Source organism: Electrophorus electricus, chromosome 7 (assembly GCF_041902795.1).
Source record: "Electrophorus electricus isolate QZ-2024a chromosome 7, ASM4190279v1, whole genome shotgun sequence".
Classification (NCBI taxonomy): Eukaryota; Metazoa; Chordata; class Actinopteri; order Gymnotiformes; family Gymnotidae; genus Electrophorus; species Electrophorus electricus.
This window is the reverse complement of record NC_137503.1, coordinates 12,317,501-12,335,774: the sequence shown is the minus strand read 5'-3', so window position 1 is coordinate 12,335,774 and position 18,274 is coordinate 12,317,501. Positions and strand designations below refer to the sequence as shown.

At 44.5% G+C, this 18,274-nt stretch overlaps 1 protein-coding gene across 2 annotated transcripts in view; it reads right to left on the bottom strand.

Moving 5' to 3' along the window:
* gli1 (GLI family zinc finger 1) overlaps window positions 1–18,274 on the bottom strand; it is a 37,120-nt gene that overhangs the window by 9,663 nt on the left and 9,183 nt on the right. Inside the window, exon 2 of one of the 2 annotated variants that reach the window (XM_027010941.3) lies at window positions 962–1,065. In XM_027010941.3, the coding sequence (XP_026866742.2) occupies window positions 962–1,032 (71 nt within the window). In that variant the 5' untranslated portion in view covers window positions 1,033–1,065. Of the gene's footprint in view, window positions 1–67; window positions 372–961; window positions 1,066–18,274 lie in introns of those variants that run through there. The other variant, XM_027010942.3, reaches the window with a different exon arrangement.

Below are 18,274 nucleotides of genomic sequence, written 5' to 3'. Positions count from 1 at the left end.
GAACTTTTGTTCCTAGCGAAGAGCATGGCGCATACCCGCCAGCCCCCCACGCCGAGCACAAACACACCATTCCTCTCCCTGGGCTCTTCATCCCTCCATCTTCTCCTCTAGCCCATGTTCTGTGCTGGGCCCGGCCTCTGTCATTCTCTCCGAACATCGTGTGTATTCCGCAGCAGCCTAATCTCCTTCTGATCCACCAGGTGCCCTTCCCCCAGTTCTGCCTCTCTTCATGTCCTCTCATTTTTTCCCTGGACCTTTCTTTCTTTCATGCACTCTTTCTTCTCCTCTTTTTTTTGCCCGTCTTTGCTCCTTGGTCACACTAGTGTAGCCCTGTTGTTCTCTGTGGTGAACATTTTACCCCCCCCCCCCTCTCTCTCTCTCTCTGTCCTCCTCTCTCCCTTTCTCTCTATGTTCCCCCTGACAGCTGCTTATTACTGAGTGGTCAGGGAGCTGCAACTCTCCGCATGACTGACCAAACACCACTCAGGTTACCACAGAGAGGGGGGGGGGGGATGGAGAAGCTGACGCTGTTTCAGCCTGGGTGGCATTCTGCATGAGGGTGGAGAGGGGAAGAAGGGGAGGAGCCAGCAGCCGTCTCTACAGCAAAATCACAACACAGCCAAAAGCAAGACTGTAACTGTAACAACCGTAACTAGAGTCCTTCCATCAGCTACACTTATTCTAGTCATGTAACAACCGTAACGCCAATCTTTCCATCAGCTACACTTCTCATAGTCACGTAACAACCACAACTCGTCTTTCCATCAGCTGCGCTGCTCAGTCGTGTAACAAGCATAACGCCAGTCTTTCCATCAGCTATGCTGCTCATAGACATGTATCTTTGCACAGATCTTAAATCTCCAATAATGCCTGTTCAGATGAGCAGCATTAACTGGTCTGCTTCTGTTCTGTGCTGCATTCCACTGGCAGTACACTGGTAGTAAATGGGTGCACGTCTTACCCTTTGCTCGGCTGATTGACAGTGGTGTTGTAGTGATACAGCCCCTGGTGCGGCTGCATGTCCACGGGCATTGAGAGTGTCCCTCACTCTGCACACGCAAGCCCCTGTAAGGACACACATGTGCATTCACTATCAGCACAGGGGGAAAACAAGGGCCTGGAATCACAGCATGGTGTGTCCACCACAAATGTAAACTCTATTAGATTCTCACTTGTTATTTCTGTGGTAACACTGAGGAAAGTGTTTCAAGCACTACTCAGAAGAATTTTGTGAGGTGCACAGCTGATCAGTTTGAAGTTTCCAATTTGTCATGATTGATTTTTAGAAGGAATGCTCATATCCCACCTACTCCAGCAGGGATCGTTTGGCAATTAAAAAAATCTTGGAAAAGTGATGTTTTTCTCAAATCTGTTTTGTGCTTTGTTTTGTTTCGTTTTGAAAAGTACAATAAGATGACATCACTCACCCAGACAAAGAAAGAGATCAAGAAACAGAGAGAGAGAGAGAGAGACAGAGAGAGAGAGAGAGAGAGAGAGAATATGTGTGGGGGTGGATTTGAGGTGTAGATCTTGTAACATGTGTTAACAAGTTAAATATATTAAATAAAGGTTTCAAAACTGCTGAACAAAATACCATAGATATTAGACACACACACATGTTATTGCAATAAAATTGTAAAAATCACAAGGGGTTATAACTGAAACCAATGTGTGAGACAAAAAGCAGTGACTTTCATCATTGAGAATCGTTGTTTATGTGTGTGTGGCAGGACAAGCGTTAATGGCATTGTGACAAAATCCAATTCATGCCATATGGCAGGTGTGTGTCGGCAAGGGATCGCTTGGTTGAAAGAAAGAATCTGTGGATTGACTATATCTTTAACGTGTGTGAAAGCATTTATGTATAAAACTTATATAAAGAAGATAAGACCATACCTCAACGTGTTTATATAAATAGCAGGACATAAGAAGAGGCCTGGTAGTAGTTGGAGAGCACAGAGCCTGTCTGTGATGGGGAAGGAGGCTAGACCGGAAAGCATGGGTTTGGACTGCAAATGTGTTTTGCCTGTGATTTTGAGAGAAAGTGTGTGTGTGTGTGTGTGTGTGTGTGTGTGTGTGTGTGTGTGTGTGTGTGTGTCTGCACACATCATGCTTTTATAGGTGCACCTGTATCCTGCTATGCTTGAGGTGCCTCAGTGCAATATAAGAGCTTCACAAAGGACACAGAATGGGGAAAAAATTCTAAAATTGAAATACTGTGACGAAGAAGCAAATTAAAATTTGACTCAAAAATATCAGGACTGAGCCCAGCTACGCCCCCATTATAAATGAGAGCGCACTATGTCAAGACTGGACACATTTACTTTGCCACTCATCATAAAGATTCCACAGTTGTCAGGGCCTTGCTGGCTCTATATTACATTTGTAAGTAGATATTTTAAAAAAACAGAAGGAGAAGCAGTGTAGAGTGCAGCGCACAGAGGTACCAGGTCAAAACAGCCATTTACCTTTCTGCTCTTGGGCTCTTCTCCCAGCTCTGTACAATTCTACAAACTAATGCTACCAGGTAATACTTTAACCGGCTGCCAACACAATCCAGCAGTCCATTTCAGAACATTTGCATGACAACAAATCCGATTAGCTACATACACTGGCATTCACTGCCTGAAACTGCTGCGATCACAGGACACTCCCCGGACAGTATTATTAATAAGACTCCACCAAATTATGCTTTAATCAAATAAGTCTATGACAGCCTTTGTTCCTGCATAGGAGCCGTGACAAACGGAGGCGAGAGCCAGACTGAGATGCCTCTCTGTTTAACAGCTGCTCTCTCAGGTGGGGAACTGTCCCAGCAGTTAAGTCATCATTTAATACTTTAATGTCTCTGTGCTGACCAGTCCCTTCTCCTTATTGCTTGTCTGAGCGTAGCACCACACACGTAACAGATCCGCTTGTTAGGTGCGAAGTGCGCACCTGCGCCTGTCTGCTTCTGTGGTGCCTAGTCTTTCACAACTCTTATACCCCTCTTCCTCTCATCTCCTCCACGCCCCTGTCCTGTGCTCCCACTAACCCAGGCTGCCCAAGGGCCTCTTCCACTGCTCTTCCGGGGCCCGCATATCCAGGGCTGCCTGGGGCCACAGAGTAAACAACGTGAACCTGTCCCTGGCACTCCAACTGGCTTCATGTCAGATCGGGAAAAAGAACTCTGGAACAAGCCATAGGGCTGTATGTACTCGTCTGAACCAACCACGCTCCCTTCGTTTTTTTCTCCTCCTTCTTGGCTCACTGCTCAACCTCTTCCCTCCCGCCCTCTTGTTCCCTCCCGCCCTCTCCCGTGCTGGCAGAGTGGTGTCGAGGTGGGTGTTCTGGCTGTTATGAGCTGGAGAGGATAATGGCAGCTCTAATGTAGCTGTTCCTGACAGAGACAGAGGGAGGGAGGGAAAAAGAGAAAGAGAGATGGAAAGAGAGAGGGAGAGACGGAGAGAGAGAAAGAGAGAGAGGGAGAATTGGCCAGACTTGGAATTTTGGCAACCTTTTTTCAACCTTTTTTCCCCTCTCTCACTCCTCCTCTGTTCATACTTTAGAAAGATTAAAAATTTGCTTTTCTCCACTTGTAAACCTTGTTTTTGATTCTGCTTTAGTTTTTATAACCCCTACTCATCCATTCCTGCACAGATCGCCAACAACCCGCCCACCACCACCACCGACCCAAAATCAGGCAACCCCTCAAATTCTTCAGCACCAATGACCTCAAAGAGAACTTAGTGCATTCGTAAACTCCATTTTAGTTTCTTTCAAGTTAACCACAAAGTTTCAACAAACCCAGTCTGTAATTTCGATAGGATTTGGTAGGACAACCAAATTAGTGAAACAAACATTTGTTTATCAGCAATCGACGCATGCTGCATTGCTAGATTCTTCAGGAGGACCCATCTCTATCAGCAAAAAGATCTCCTTCAGCTTTTGAGTACACATTCTTTGAGTGACTGATGACAGATAGACTACTAGAAAGCAAGAAGTGTGTGTGAGACACAGAACAAGAGAGAGGGAGAAAATGAAACAGACAGGTCTGTGAGATGGTCTGTGAGAGATGGTCTGTGAGCTGAAGTAAAATGTTTCTATGATGTCAGCAACCATTGTGATGGCAACGCTAAACAGCTGTGAAGAAAATAACCGGAACGTTTCTCTCTCTTTCTATCTCTCTCACTCTCTCAGTTGCCTGTTCAGTGCAATGCATACCTGTGGTTTCCTGTCAGCCTCCTTTCCTTCCTACCCCTTCACCTCACAACACACACACACACACACACACACACACACACACACACACACACACATTTTCTCTCCATCTCTGCTTTTCCCTCTTCACCCACTTTGCTCTCTACTTAACAATCCACTTTTCCTAACCCATCCTCTTTCTCTTTTTCTCCTCTTTCTCTCTTCCTCTCCCTCTCTTAGCTGTCTTAACTAATAATGTTTCTTCTCTGATACCCTCCCTGCTTTCTTCTTAGTCTCCGTTCAGTGTCCTCCAGACGGTTGAGATCTTTTCAGTGTCCAGTATCAGGTTAGCAACATGCCCAAACCACAGATATTTCTTTGAACACCATGTAAAGGGTGGACGTGGGAGGTGCTTGAGCAGGGAAGGAGAAAGGGAGGTGACACCAGACAGGGAGAGAGACGGATGAAGCAGATGAGGAGGAGGGGAAAACATCTCCACCAAAAGGCTGAGGCACAGCTGGGATCCAGCTGTAGTGGCTGACGTCTAACACACACACACACAAGCACGCGCAAACGCACGCACACAAAACATGCACAATCCATCAATAACACACAGCGCACACACGCATATGCACACAGATGCACAACTTGTGCTTTCTCACATTCTCCCTCGCCTCACCGCAAGGTCAGATCCGTCACTGAACTATTCACTCTAACTCTTGGCCTTACACAAACCCACACACACACCGACACCCACACAAACACATACACCCACACGCATATGTGAACACGATCCCATATGATCTTGCTATTCTGAGCAGTCAAACCCAGAATAGCAATTCCAAAACCCTTTAATAACCCCTGGAGTTGACCACAAAGATTTTGTATAAAATAATAATCACAATAATGATGGGTGGCCCAACGTGTGTGTGGGGAGGGGTGAGCGCGTGTGCGTGTGGTGCACTGAGCTACTTTTATAATAAATACCACAATAAGTAGGGTGCTGTGGTATAAGGAGAACAGATAAGAGGGGAAGCCAAAGGAGAGAGGAGGAGTAGAGGAGAGAGGAGAGGAGAGACGTGGTTAGAACATGCCTGGCATCTGCAGGAGGTACCGCCAGGGGAAATACGAGGGACCTTTACATTTACAAACGGGTTTTATGGCAAGGCCAAATGCGACGGGTCCTACTGCGCATAGACCACACACTTGAGCTGGGATGCCCTGCCTAGATCATGTGTCAGTCTGTCACAGCAGCTGACATACGGTAGGTTGTGTGTTTCGTACTAATTTTCAGAACTGTCAGGAAAATAAAAGTCCTTCACACCTACTCTGATTGCATATTTGGGATCTAGTATAGATCTCTCCAAACCAAACTGTCAAGGGTGTAAAGATTTTTTTAAAAATTATAGTGTAACCAAATGTTAAACTATTGTTGATACTCCCCACACCCTTGGTTTCTTCCTAAGGCAACTCATTTGCCATGTATCAAATATGTACATATTGTAACATCCCCTACAAACAATCTTTTCTCTCCATTTGATGTTCTTATGGCTGTCATTAGGCTGGGCTACACCTCATTGCTTTGCTGATGTGTGATCAGTGTCTGCGATCTCCTTTAAATCTCATTCCCTCCCTCTTCCATTCTTAAACGCACAAGTCACCTGTCTGGACTTGCTCTCAGCATGTTAATTGTCTTTGTGAGTGTGTTAAAGTTTGTCAGAGATGAGTCAGGGCTTTGGCTATGCTCCTTCTACACTGCCTGAGCATCAGCTCTCTCTCTCTCTCTCTCTATTTATCTATCTCTCTCTCTCTAACTTCTTTAACGACGTTTTCCCCTTTTCTCCTTCTGTCTCATCTTCTAGACGTTCTCTAAAAAAGTTCTCTAGACGTTCTCTAAAAAAATTGCTAAAAAAGCTTCACATCCACTTCAAGTGGAGTGAGTTCATTGGGAATTTGGGGATTTTCCTCTTCCTTCCTGCTTGCTAGCCTCAGCAAGGTGGCAGCGGGACCTACTCGTCCAGCTGCGTTCGCCCCTCTCTGCAGGAGCAAATGCCCAAGTGGAGAAAGAGGGCAGCAACAGCATCTCCATTGCCATTTATATCACTGAGTGCCAACAAATTACCTCTGCATCCTGCAGCCAAGAGATGAGCAGGGTGGGGGTAGGGGGTGGGTGTGAGTCATTCCTCTGCCTAGCTGGAGCTCAGACAGCGGAGCGTGCTTGTGTGTGGCCCCAACGGCTGCTGCAGCGAGCCAACGACACTCGCTCACGAGCACGGCGCCGACCGATTCACACTGATCGCATTACGCACACACACACACACACACACACACACACACACACACACACACACACATTTGTGAACACATGCAGAGAACTAAACTGTGCCCTTAATTGCTCTCAACACCCAGCAGTGTAACAGACTCTACAACAACTTTATTAAAGTCTTCATAAATAGAGCTCGGACTGCCTCATTAAAGCAGAACAGATAACAATAGGCTTTTTCTTCTGTCTCCACATTCAGGATGATGCCAAATTCATGTAATCATGCCATATTGGTTAAGTCAATGCTTATTAAACACACACACACACCTCTTAGTGCTGAAGTTGCAAAGCGTTTGTCAGCTGCATGTTACGCACCTCAACAAAATAAGACAAAACAGAATTAGAAAACAGAAACAAAGTACACCAGCAAAAAAAAAAAAGGTGAACATGGAACATGATATGGAAAATGTTTTAGTGTCAGTTGTGTTTGCTGCTGCATGTGTGTGGGAGTGTGTGTGTGTGTGTGTGTGTGTGTGTGTGTGTAAGTGTGGGAGTGTGTGTGTGTGTGTCTGTGTGTGTGGGAGTGTGTTTGTGTGTGGGAGTGTATTTGTGCGTGGGAGTGTGTATGTGTGGGAACGTGTGTGTGTGTGTGGGTGTGTATGTGTGTGGGAGTGTGTGTGTGTGGGAGTGTGTGTGTATGAGAGAGTGTGTGTGTGTGTGTGTGTGTGGGAGTGTGTTTGTGTGTGGGCGTGTGTATGTGTAGGAGCGTGTGAGTGTGTGTGTGTGTGTGTGAGTGGGAGTGTGTGTGTGGGGGGGAGTGTGTGTGTGGGGGTGTGTCTGTGTGTGAGTGTGTGTGTGTGTGTGTGTGTGTGAATGTGTGTGTGTGTGTGTGTGTGTGTGTGTGGGAGTGTGTGTGTGTGTGTGTGTGAGTGTGTGTGTGGGAGTGTGTGTGTGTGTGTGTGTGTGTGTGTGGGAGTGTGTGTGTGTGTGTGTGTGTGTGAATGTGTGTGTGTGTGTGTGAGTGTGTGTGTGTGTGGGAGTGTGTGTGTGTGTGTGTGTGTGTGTGTGTGGGAGTGTGTGTGTGTGTGTGTGTGTGTGGGGGGGGGAGTGTGTGTGTGGCAGTCAGGCCTCCTGCACTCCCAACTGTCTTTTGCCTGTAAGCCGAATCATAGTGAGATGGAGAAAACAACAGAAGCTTGGGTGAAGAATTCAGTGCTCGGGTGGCCTTACTGATCAGACAGGCGGAGCAGCATCTGTGGCTGGAACACTCCTAACGAAGCATTAGTGCACTGCTGGCACACATCAAAAGAAGGAAAAAAACACAGCCTCCCAACACATAGACAAACTCCGTCGATTTTCCGCTCAGTGATTTTCGCTGTTCAGCGTTATTTGCTCACTAGCATCTAATTAGGAAATTATTGGTTTTATTGTTTTATTTTCATTTCTCTAACTCTCCCTCTCTCCCCGAGGTGGACATCAGACATTCCAGTTGAACAGTTTTGGGTTTTTTTTTTGACACGGCTCTTGGCCTCCATTTCCACCGGCAGGCTAAATTATCTGTGCTGTAAAGTCAAAATAACAAATGCTCTCTTGTGTTGCATAGTGTTAGTTTACTTTTACAGTACAAAATAAAAAAATTAAGCACAAAACTATGAATTAAGAAATAAAAAACAAAGTAAGAAATGAATACAATCTTAAGGTTTAATCTATGGAAAATAGTTACAAATCTTGTTTTAGCCTTCAAACCAGGCTTTTTAATGTTTTTCCTTTTTTCACTTTTCATGATTCATGATTTCATGATTGTAACATTTATTTATTTATTCCTTACTCCCTTCATTTTTTTCAACTTCTTTGTGGAAAAAACACTGTTCTCTGCTCAAAATTAAATTTTCTGTGTTGGTTCAGAAACTGCACTGCCCCGGTTAACACAGATTTGTTATGGAAGCTGCTTGTATACATTTGTTTACCTGCTGCAGTAGTCCACCGTGTTCTTGTGCCACGAGCCAACAGGGCGGCACAAATGGAACTGCTTCAGTGTTTTGAACTAGACCCGTCTCTTTAGGTCACCAGCGAGCTCTTTCACTGAAGACTAGAAAGCGTGACACAAAGACATGCCTTCTACCCCTCTAATCTGCACTCATTTTCTCTCTCTCTCTCTCTCTCTCTCTCTCTCTCTCTCTCTCTCTCTCTCTCAGCCGTACTTTCCGCTGCTATCCGCCGTGCTTCAGACATGAAGAGGGAGCAAGGATCGCGGAGGGGGTGTAAAGGCTAAACTCTCTCTCCTACCTGAGGGGAGACAAATGCTGAAACGTTTATGAGAAGGAGCAGTGGGGAGAAAAGGAAAGGAAAGAGAGCGACCAAAGGAGAGGAGAGAGAGAATGGAAAAGCTCTCGTGTCTGAGAGAGCAGCTCTGCTGAGAGCCAGGCTGTAGGGCTCTTGGGAAGTTTGTCTTGTAATTGAGTCAATTGTTGACCTCCTGTTGAGCCTGCCAGGGTACTCCGAGGAGCAAGGCCTCCGGAATAATAAATGTCCCCCCCCCCCCCATCCCTCTGTTCCGAGCTCTCGTTTCCCCTCCTCTCCTCTGCTGTTTCAGAGTGACTGTGCTGCGACTCAAAGGCTGTGATTTAGGGGGAGCTGTACAATCTTTTCACTCCCTCTCTCCTCCTTTCGCATTCTTTCTTTATTCCCATTCTTCCTTTTCTTCGCTCCGTGAGACGAATTCTAATCACCCACTCCTCCTACAATCGCTCAACATTCCCTCCCCCCTCCCTGTGACCTCCTTTCAGTCTCATTATTACCCAACTGTACGCCTCTCTCCGCATCTTCCCGTCTGTCATACCGTTCACCTTGTACGTCCCTATACTCTCCTCCCAAAGACCCCCAAGTCTGTGCTCCATAGCCAAGCCAAACAAAACTAGACATAGCTCAACAGGTGATGTTCAATAGCTTTTGAACACGCATGATGTTGGTTCAGTTGCTGCAGCATGTCTGCACGTACTTACCTACCAGGTCGCCGGATTTGCAAAATGTCATCAGCGGTGCACTTTCTTATCAAGTCATCTCGTACTTCAGAATTGTGTGGTCCATCTTCAGCACATCATCTGGATTTCATACTAATACCTGTGTCTTAACGAGGATGTTTGCCCAGAAGGGAATCGCAGACATTGAAGCACTCTGTGAAATTCTGTCTAAAAGATGCTGTAGCCAGTGGAGGGGGGGAATGAGATGACTTCATTGATCTCTTTCCACGGTCTGCCTGTTTGTCTGAGAGCTTTGGCCTTCAGCCCTACTATGAGAGAGTCGCGAGTGAACTACAAAAGCTGTTTCCTTCAGTTGAAGAGTATTACAAAAGAGTGAGTTACTGATATTTTCTTGCTGATGGCATCTCTGCTGACACTATTGTGGCATTGTAGAGCTGTGTAGTCTACACAATACATTATGCATATTACACATAATGACACTACATAGTCATTGTCCTCTGAAAAACAATGAGTTCAAAGTATCATTTCCTATTTGCTTGATGTTAAAAATAGAAATTAGACATTGAAGCGTTTAGTCCATTCCGAAACATTTGCGCTGATTGACGAAACACTTTTGTCATTTGTTTTATTTATGTCCGTTTTCCTCTGTACTACACCTACTGTTTACCGTCCTGGAGGTGACCTCTCAAGACCTTTAATCATAAGTATTTTACCTTTAACTTCCATCATTTGCTTGCTGTTTTTCCTCTTTTATCACTTAAACACAGCTGACTTATATTAGCGCAGTCCCCCCTGTTTGATGAATGCATATCCAAGGGGAGCTTTGCTCTGTATACTGACAGTTGCACTTTGTACATGTCATAGCTGTTTCATGTACCGTAACCACATGTTGCTTTGCGATCATCACCTAGCAGTGTCACAGCTGAGCTGGGTGAGGGGGAGGGGTTGGATTAAACAACCTCCCTCGTTCTCTGGACTGCCACGGGCCAGACAAGGAAGCACTCAGTCAGCCCTCAGTCCCACTCTCTCGCCTCGTCCCTGTTTCCTGTCCTCGGCCGTGTGTCTCCTCTCCTCTAGTGTTTGTTAGGAAATCCTGAGTAAACCGAGCCTGTTTGTTCTTGCTTTGTCAACGTGCTGTTTTTATAGACTCCCACTGTTGACAGTTCTTCCACTTCTATTGGCCTCTCGCAAGCTGGATAACACTGTGCAAATATGTGCGTGTACACGCTCGCAATCTTTGAAACACCCTGCGGACACACAGGCCACATGCGCACCCAAGTGCACATCTCCAGTAAAGAACAAGGCAACAGCAGGACAGCACGGACTAACCACTTTAAAAACAGTCTTATTCAAGTTCAGTGACTACTCAGATAAAATGCTTAGAAAAGATTCAGTTTTATAATAATTCAATTTGGAACCACTTTAATTTTTTACTTTAAATTAAATAATTGGGGTTTTTTAGGGAGTGGGTTGCATTCAAGTTATTGAGTTGTTGCATTTCCTTAATTATTTAAGGAATTATGCATTTTATTGGCTTAAGTTGTAGGTTTGTGTGTCATAATTCAAACAAGTCAACAAATTGAGGTTTTGAGTTGTCTTTATCCAGTGTTCAAAATACTGCTGTATTTTTTTTAAACTAATGTGATTTTTCCCTCATCAAGAGAAGCATATGAAAACCAGGAACATCTTCAGTAGGGTCTCAAAATCAGAATCCACTGCCAAGAACAACTTTTAATTCATTTAATTTTAATTTCTGAGAATGTATCCATTTTACGAGATATTTATGTGTAAAAAAATAAACTGAATTAAGCAGACAAATGATTTTGAACATGATTGAGAAATCACGAACCTAAACTATATATAACTAGCCTGACTGCCATTTGTTTCATTTTTTAAAAATTGCTGATGCTGATCTTTTATTACATAAAATTAACATGAACGTTGATCCTTTGGTGCTTTATAGTTGCTAGAGCATGTGCTGTAACTTTGCTGTAACTTTGAAAAACGATTTCTGTTGAAAATCTATTCTAAGTGTTATCGGCTGTGTCAAAGGCGCTTAGTGAAACGGTCTGATTCTACTTCCAAGTGCTGCACAACTGCCCAGTTCTTCAGTCTTTGGTAGTGATCTTAGGACCCTTGATCTTTAGGACCCTCGGTCTTTAGAACCCTTGGTCTTTGGGATCCTTGGTCTTTATTACCCTTGATCTTTAAGAGCCTCGGTCTTTAGAACCCTTGGTCTTTGGGATCCTTGGTCTTTAGGACCCTTGATCTTTAGGAGCCTCGGTCTTTAGAACCCTTGATCTTTAGGAGCCTCGGTCTTTAGAACCCTTGGTCTTTGGGATCCTTGGTCTTTATTACCCTTGATCTTTAGGACCCTTGGTCTTTAGTACCCTTGATCTTTAGGAGCCTTGGTCTTTATTACCCTTGATCTTTAGGACCCTTGATCTTTAGGATCCTTGGTCTTTAGAACCCTTGGTCTTTAGAACCCTTGGTCTTTGGGATCCTTGGTCTTTAGGACCCTTGATCTTTAGGACCCTTGGTATCAGGCCAAATGGACAGGGAGCTCTTACAGCAGGAGCCGTGTCATTTCTGCACTTCTCACATGCAGGAAAATTAATGATTCAGAGGACCTCACTTGTTACTAAAAGGGGAAAATGGTGATGATAAGGTTATAGATTAGGCATATATTGGAATTTTAGTTGTCAGTGGAGAAAAATGTCTTTCGCTGAGTGCATTAAGAAACAGTAATGACAGGCCAAAGCTACTATCTAAATTCTATACTATAGACTTAAGGGCTTGAAGTTGGTGTTAGTGGAAATTAGGGTCATGGCTAATTTAAGTGACAGGCACTGTACCACAGGCAGAGCAAGGCTGTTTGATTGTGATGGTTGGAAGGTGTGTGTATGTGTGTGTGTGTGTGTGTGTGTGTGATGCTGGTGGTGCAGGGGTGGTATAGTTGAGAGGTGCAGGGCGCCGGTTTGAAGCAGCTGCCCATTAGTAGCTCCTTAGCCCAGACTGTAGGCCTGCATTCACCTTAACGCAGACAGATCATGGACATCAGCGGGGGGTACAGGCTGAGTCCCTGCGCACCCCTTCCTGGGAGTAATCCCTACTATCAGTGCACTTCTACTACACTATTTCACAGGCCTGTCCATCCAGGCTCTCGTCCCCGGCCTGTCCCTTTCTCACCCCAGGCCTGGTCTCAGACCCATGACAATAGCAAGGACACAGCAGCACCTTCTCTTTGTGTATTAGAGGACAATGCGGACATCACACTACTGCCATAAATGCTTCCTCTTCTCCCTGGGAGGAGTGTGTGTGTGTGCGTGCGTGTGTGTGCGTGTGCGTGTGTGTGTGTGTGTGCGTGTGTGTGCGTGTGCGTGTGTGTGCGTGTGTGTGAGTGTGTGTGAATGATCACTACTAAATGGGTCATTACCATGAGAAGGTGAGACAGTCAGAGCGTGATAATGACGTCTGCAGGGTCTCTGGCTCTGTCAAAGACCTGTGTGAGTACTGTGAATACCAAGATAGCACACTATTACACATTTTTGTCCCCTGTTTAGTTTCTTAATAAAATAACAGGAGAATTCTGTCCACCTTGCACTGAGAAGGAGAACAGTATAAAATTAAACACAGACGGGTCTCTCCAGGTGTACCTAATGCTGAATTACAGCCCTGTTATTAGTAACTGATATTGTTTAGCGCGGTGAAGTACACGCGACTGCGTGTCTTTTGAGGCAAAATAGGAGTCGACTCAAATATGAAAGTATTTCGTTTTACTATACACTTGTAGAGGTTCAATGGGATAACCATACCTATTTCATCTCCAACCATAGTAGCATGAGACTAATTTCTCATGCCTTAATAAAAGAACCCCTCTAAAGAGGGATATTGAAGCGGTGGAAGACATACTTCCACTTCCCAGAGATTAAATGGGAGTAACAGCATATCGGTCAACTACCCAAGGGAACTACCTACACTGTAAAAATAAATAAATAAATAAAATTGTCCTAACTTTAAACAATTTGAGTAACTTGGCTCCTTATATTTTTAGTTTCAATGAAGTAGTAATTTACTAACTCAACCATAAAAGTTAGCTGAAAAATAATCAGTGACTTAAATTCAGTTCAGTTAATATAAAGTGATAAGGCAGGTAACTATGGTTGCTATGGTTATTATATACTATAGGTTACTATGTTCTTTTTTGTTGTTTAAATGGCAAATCATTTTAAAGTGTTTCTTGTAGCTCACATTCAGGCTAAAACAGAGAGGGATGCACTACAATGATACAGAGTTTCAGAGATGACATGGCATCGTTTTTGAGGTAAATTCCAGATTAACTAAAACAACACTGCTTTGCACACAGCCACAAAAAGTCTCCATTCATGATAATTGTCTAGTAAACAAATATTGCTTGACCAACAGGTTTTTACACATCATACTATCAATGTCACCATATCATTATCATTACAGGTCCCAAGTAAATGCACATCCACATAATTTGCTTAAACAGCATGAGAATGGCTCATCTAAGCCGAATTTGAGCTGAAAAGTCTAGAACAGCAGTCAAGACCATTTTACATTTGATCATTTGAGTGGGAGAGAGAAAAAGGAGACCCTCATGAGATCAGGAACTCCTAAATGAATAAGACCCTAAAGGCAGAGGGGACATTAGCATTTTAACAGGCAGGCTGGTGCCTGCCTAAGCCTGTCTTACCCCCCAACCTCCCTGCCCCCAACCCCTGAGTGCACACACACACACACACACACACACACACACACACACACACACACACACACACACACACACACACAGGCCCTGAGCCTGTCTGGTTGCTAGACAATGCACTTGGTTATGTGAGTTATGTAAAGACCCTTGTGCGCACAAAGCCACAGAGGCTGCAGTTTTGCTGCGAGCTCTTCAGCATCCGCCGCTTCCACATGGAAAGGGCCTCTCCTCTCTACAAGCAGCTCTCACACGTCACGCTGCTAAAGGCCTTTACTCCATCTCTCTCTCTCTCTCCCCATCTCTCTCTCTCTCTCTCTCTCTCTCTGCCCCTCTCTGTCCTGCTGTTTATGGAGGGATGAGTCAGTGAAGTATCCCTCTCTCTCCCCCTCCTCTTCTCTACTTCAGATCTGGGGTTAAAACAGCTGCCTTCTTCACTCATGGACTGGTGTGTCTAGTATGCCTGGAGAGTGTGTGTGTGTGTGTGTGTGTGTGTGTAGTCCAGCCTTTGGAAGTATGTCTCAAGGCTTCTCGTGGGTTTAGGCAAAACTGGATGAGACTTTAGGAAAAAACATCTCCAGGCTCTGTGTGTGTGTGTGTGTGTGTGTGTGTGTGTGTGTGTGTGTGTGTGTGTGTGTGTGTCGATCACATAGTGGTGAACCACACACCTCACAGCTTCAGCAAACACTTGTGCTTATGAGGGAAGTCATCTCCAAAGGTGTGCAAACAACAGTAAATAACTGCTATTAACCATAATTCTACCACAGTAGGAAAATGGTTCATAACTCTGTCCCTATAAAAACATGCACATGCACACATACACACACACACACATGACCAGTGTTTCACAAAAATCCCTCTTTCCTGATGTTCAGTGTCATCAACAACAGCAGCAAACCTACACACTGTACCATACCAACGCATTGGTTTGGGTATCATCTCGTTTGCATAGCCGTATATTTCCATGTTGAGCTTCTAAAAGCAGATCACGCTTTGCATGAGTGTATAAGGATGTGAATCAGAGAGGATATGCGAGCATCCCCTCTCAGACACACTCCCAGACGTGCTGTCCAAGAAAAGGGTTGGGTTCGCAGGGAGAGGCTCTGACTTTTGCCCCGTACTCACATTCACATCATCAATATTGTACGCACACTCACTCTCACATACACACACACACACTTTCTCACATGCCTTTTCTGCCACTAGTGTCTGCGTAAATCTCTCTATGACAGTCCACCCTATGTTCTGACAACCTAATAGGTGTCATTGGATACAGGTGTCTCAGCAGGGAACTACCAACTACCTTACACACCCACACAAACACACACACACACACACACACACACACACACATAAAAAAAATTACAATGGGAAACCTGTGTTCCTCTTGCTGGAAAAGCACACAGAAGAAAGTGTTCCTTCCTGACTTCTTTGGCTTTAAGATCTAGGGTTAACTATCACACCTAGCAATCAGAGTTAGGAAAGACTGTTATGCCTTACATCACAAAAACAGCGGAGCTGAGATGTAGGGCTAATCTCTCTCTGAGCACTGGACCTAGCAGATCCACGACATTAAGAAACTGGTTGAGATTTTGAATTTTATCATTCAGAAGTACTGGAACAAATAAATTAAGACAAACGGCTACAGTGCATAGACCCAACTGTGTGTGTCTAGTGTATATATGTGTGTGGGTGTGTGTGTGAGAGAGAGTTTCTGTGATTCCCGGATTCCCGCATGTGGTTGTTTACAGCACCTGAGCAGAGGTATGAGAATAAATGCAGGCTCTGTGTGTGTGTTTGTGTATGTGTTTGTGTGTGTGTGTGTGTGTGTGTGTGTGCGTGTGTGTGCATAACTGCGGGATGAGCCCACAAACCCCTCACCTCACTGTTTAACCAGGTGTGAACACACTTTCCTCCCTCCCTGTCCACCTGGGGAAGACTTTCACCGGAACAATGGTCTTACAGTCATGATGCACAGCCCTGTTTCACACAGCCATCCCCATATCAGATTTCCCCATGTTAATTACATCCAAATTTCCGCCTTCTCAAAAGACTTCACATTCAAATTGCTTACGCCTAACCATAGGCCTTAGTTCCATTCCTCATCTGGGACTTTTCAAACGATTTAACCTTGAATCACCTTTATCGGTCTTATTCCGCACCACAGTTAAACTGACCTAGGGTCAGTAGCTTAGTCCTATATCTTAACGCATCTCATTCCATGCCTGTATAGAATGCTGATGGAGCCCACATTCACTGGACGTGCTTGTATTGATGCTCTTCTCAGTCCTTTTTCAGGAGGCCAGTCTCAGCATGGGCCAATCTTCCTCACAAAACCGCACACACAGCGAGAGGGTGATCAAAGAAGGAGTGCGCATCCACTTTTTCTCGTCCTTCAGCCCCTTTATTCTGCTGCCTCCTCTGTTCTGCTGTGAGGCCTCTGAATATGAACCTACCATGGCGCTTCTCTAGGCTCAGACCTCTCTGCGGCTCCCTCTCCTTCTCTCTCTCACGCTCCCACCAAACCTCTGACGGCAGGTGGACTTGGCTCCTGTGAACTCTCCTGACAGAAATGCTTAGAACGGGCGTAAATGGGGCAATTGGGGCTGAGGGTGGCAACAGGAGAAGGGGATTTGGGGGAGGGGAGGGGAGAGGATCTGCAGGAAAAGAAATGGCTCAGAACCTGAAACAACAACAGCTGCAGCAGTGCTCCTACAGTGCGATACATGCCACCTGCCCGAAAGAAACTAATCATCACCTTCCCAATAAAGAATTCACATCTAGAGACTGTATTTCAGAACAACAACAAAAAACAGTTACAGACAAATTTAGCACCTTGGAACTGTGAAAGGCATTCTACATTTATACAGCAAAGTGTTTGCAACTCCTAATGCGAGACACAAGACAACAGTAATAAATATTGAAATCACTTCACACTTGAAACAGGACTGTTTTAGATAGATGCACTTTGACACTCCAGGTTATGTGATAATATTATATATTATCATACCACAGTTCCTTCTGTACAACCTCCCTCCATTGAGAAGTTCCTTAGGGATTATTGTGGCTTGTCGAAAACTGCATTAACAATTATTCAGTGCCCAATAAAAACAGTAAATGTGCTGTGGTCTGGCTGTCTCAAATCCATAAAGACATTAATATTTTCTCACACAAAAGAAAAATAAATCTTTAGAGTTCTAAAGTTTGACTCTTCTACCTTTAATAAAACATGTCTTTAAGAAGACATGACAAGGTTTCTCTATTCTTCCCATAATGCCTTTCCTTTGTGGTTCTATACAGAATTTCTGTGAAAGGAGTTTACTGATGTCATTAAAATATATATCCAGTGAGAAGCTGGAAAATACCAGCATGTTTTGAACTGGAGCAGTTTTTGTTTAATGCCTAAAGTTTTACTACCTTGCAAACTGCTCCATCTTGTGCTGATATAGGACCATTTCTACCTCAACCCAAAACTATCATTCCAAAAGCAGAACTACAAAACTGGCCTCAGATCGGCATAAAACTGCAATTTATACCCAGACAGCCAATGCAATGCCAGTATGAAATCAGCTCCTCTGTACATAAAATGAATTAGCTTCTACATAGTATGTTTGTCGTCATTTGATCTTGCATAAGTGACTATTACACTGTAGGAATTAGTGACACTGGTGATTTTTACCAACATGCTGTAAAAACGTAAAGTCACCCTCCCGATCTCTCTGAGGCCTGTAACCTTTCCCTTGTTCTGTTTCTTCTCCATCCTGCGCTGTGCCCCTTCCGCACAGATAAGGCCATATAAAGCACAGAGCCCCATCTTTTAGCTCACCTAGTCAGTTATGTTGGATTTATTCTTCATGCTGTATTCTTCATGCTATGTTGCTTCAAGCTGCCAGAATGGGGGTTGTCTTGTTGGATTAAATCTTAATTTTCACTCGTTCATGCCCATACACGCCCAACATGCACCGCTAACTACTTATAACCATTGTCATTGGACTATTAAGGAAAGTTTCCTATTTGACCAGTAACATGGGGACACACGTTTCCTCTTGTAGGAAAAAATTTAATGCAGTGCCAACTACTGCACTGAATACAACTCCCTCTTAAAGTACCCTGAAGGATGACATC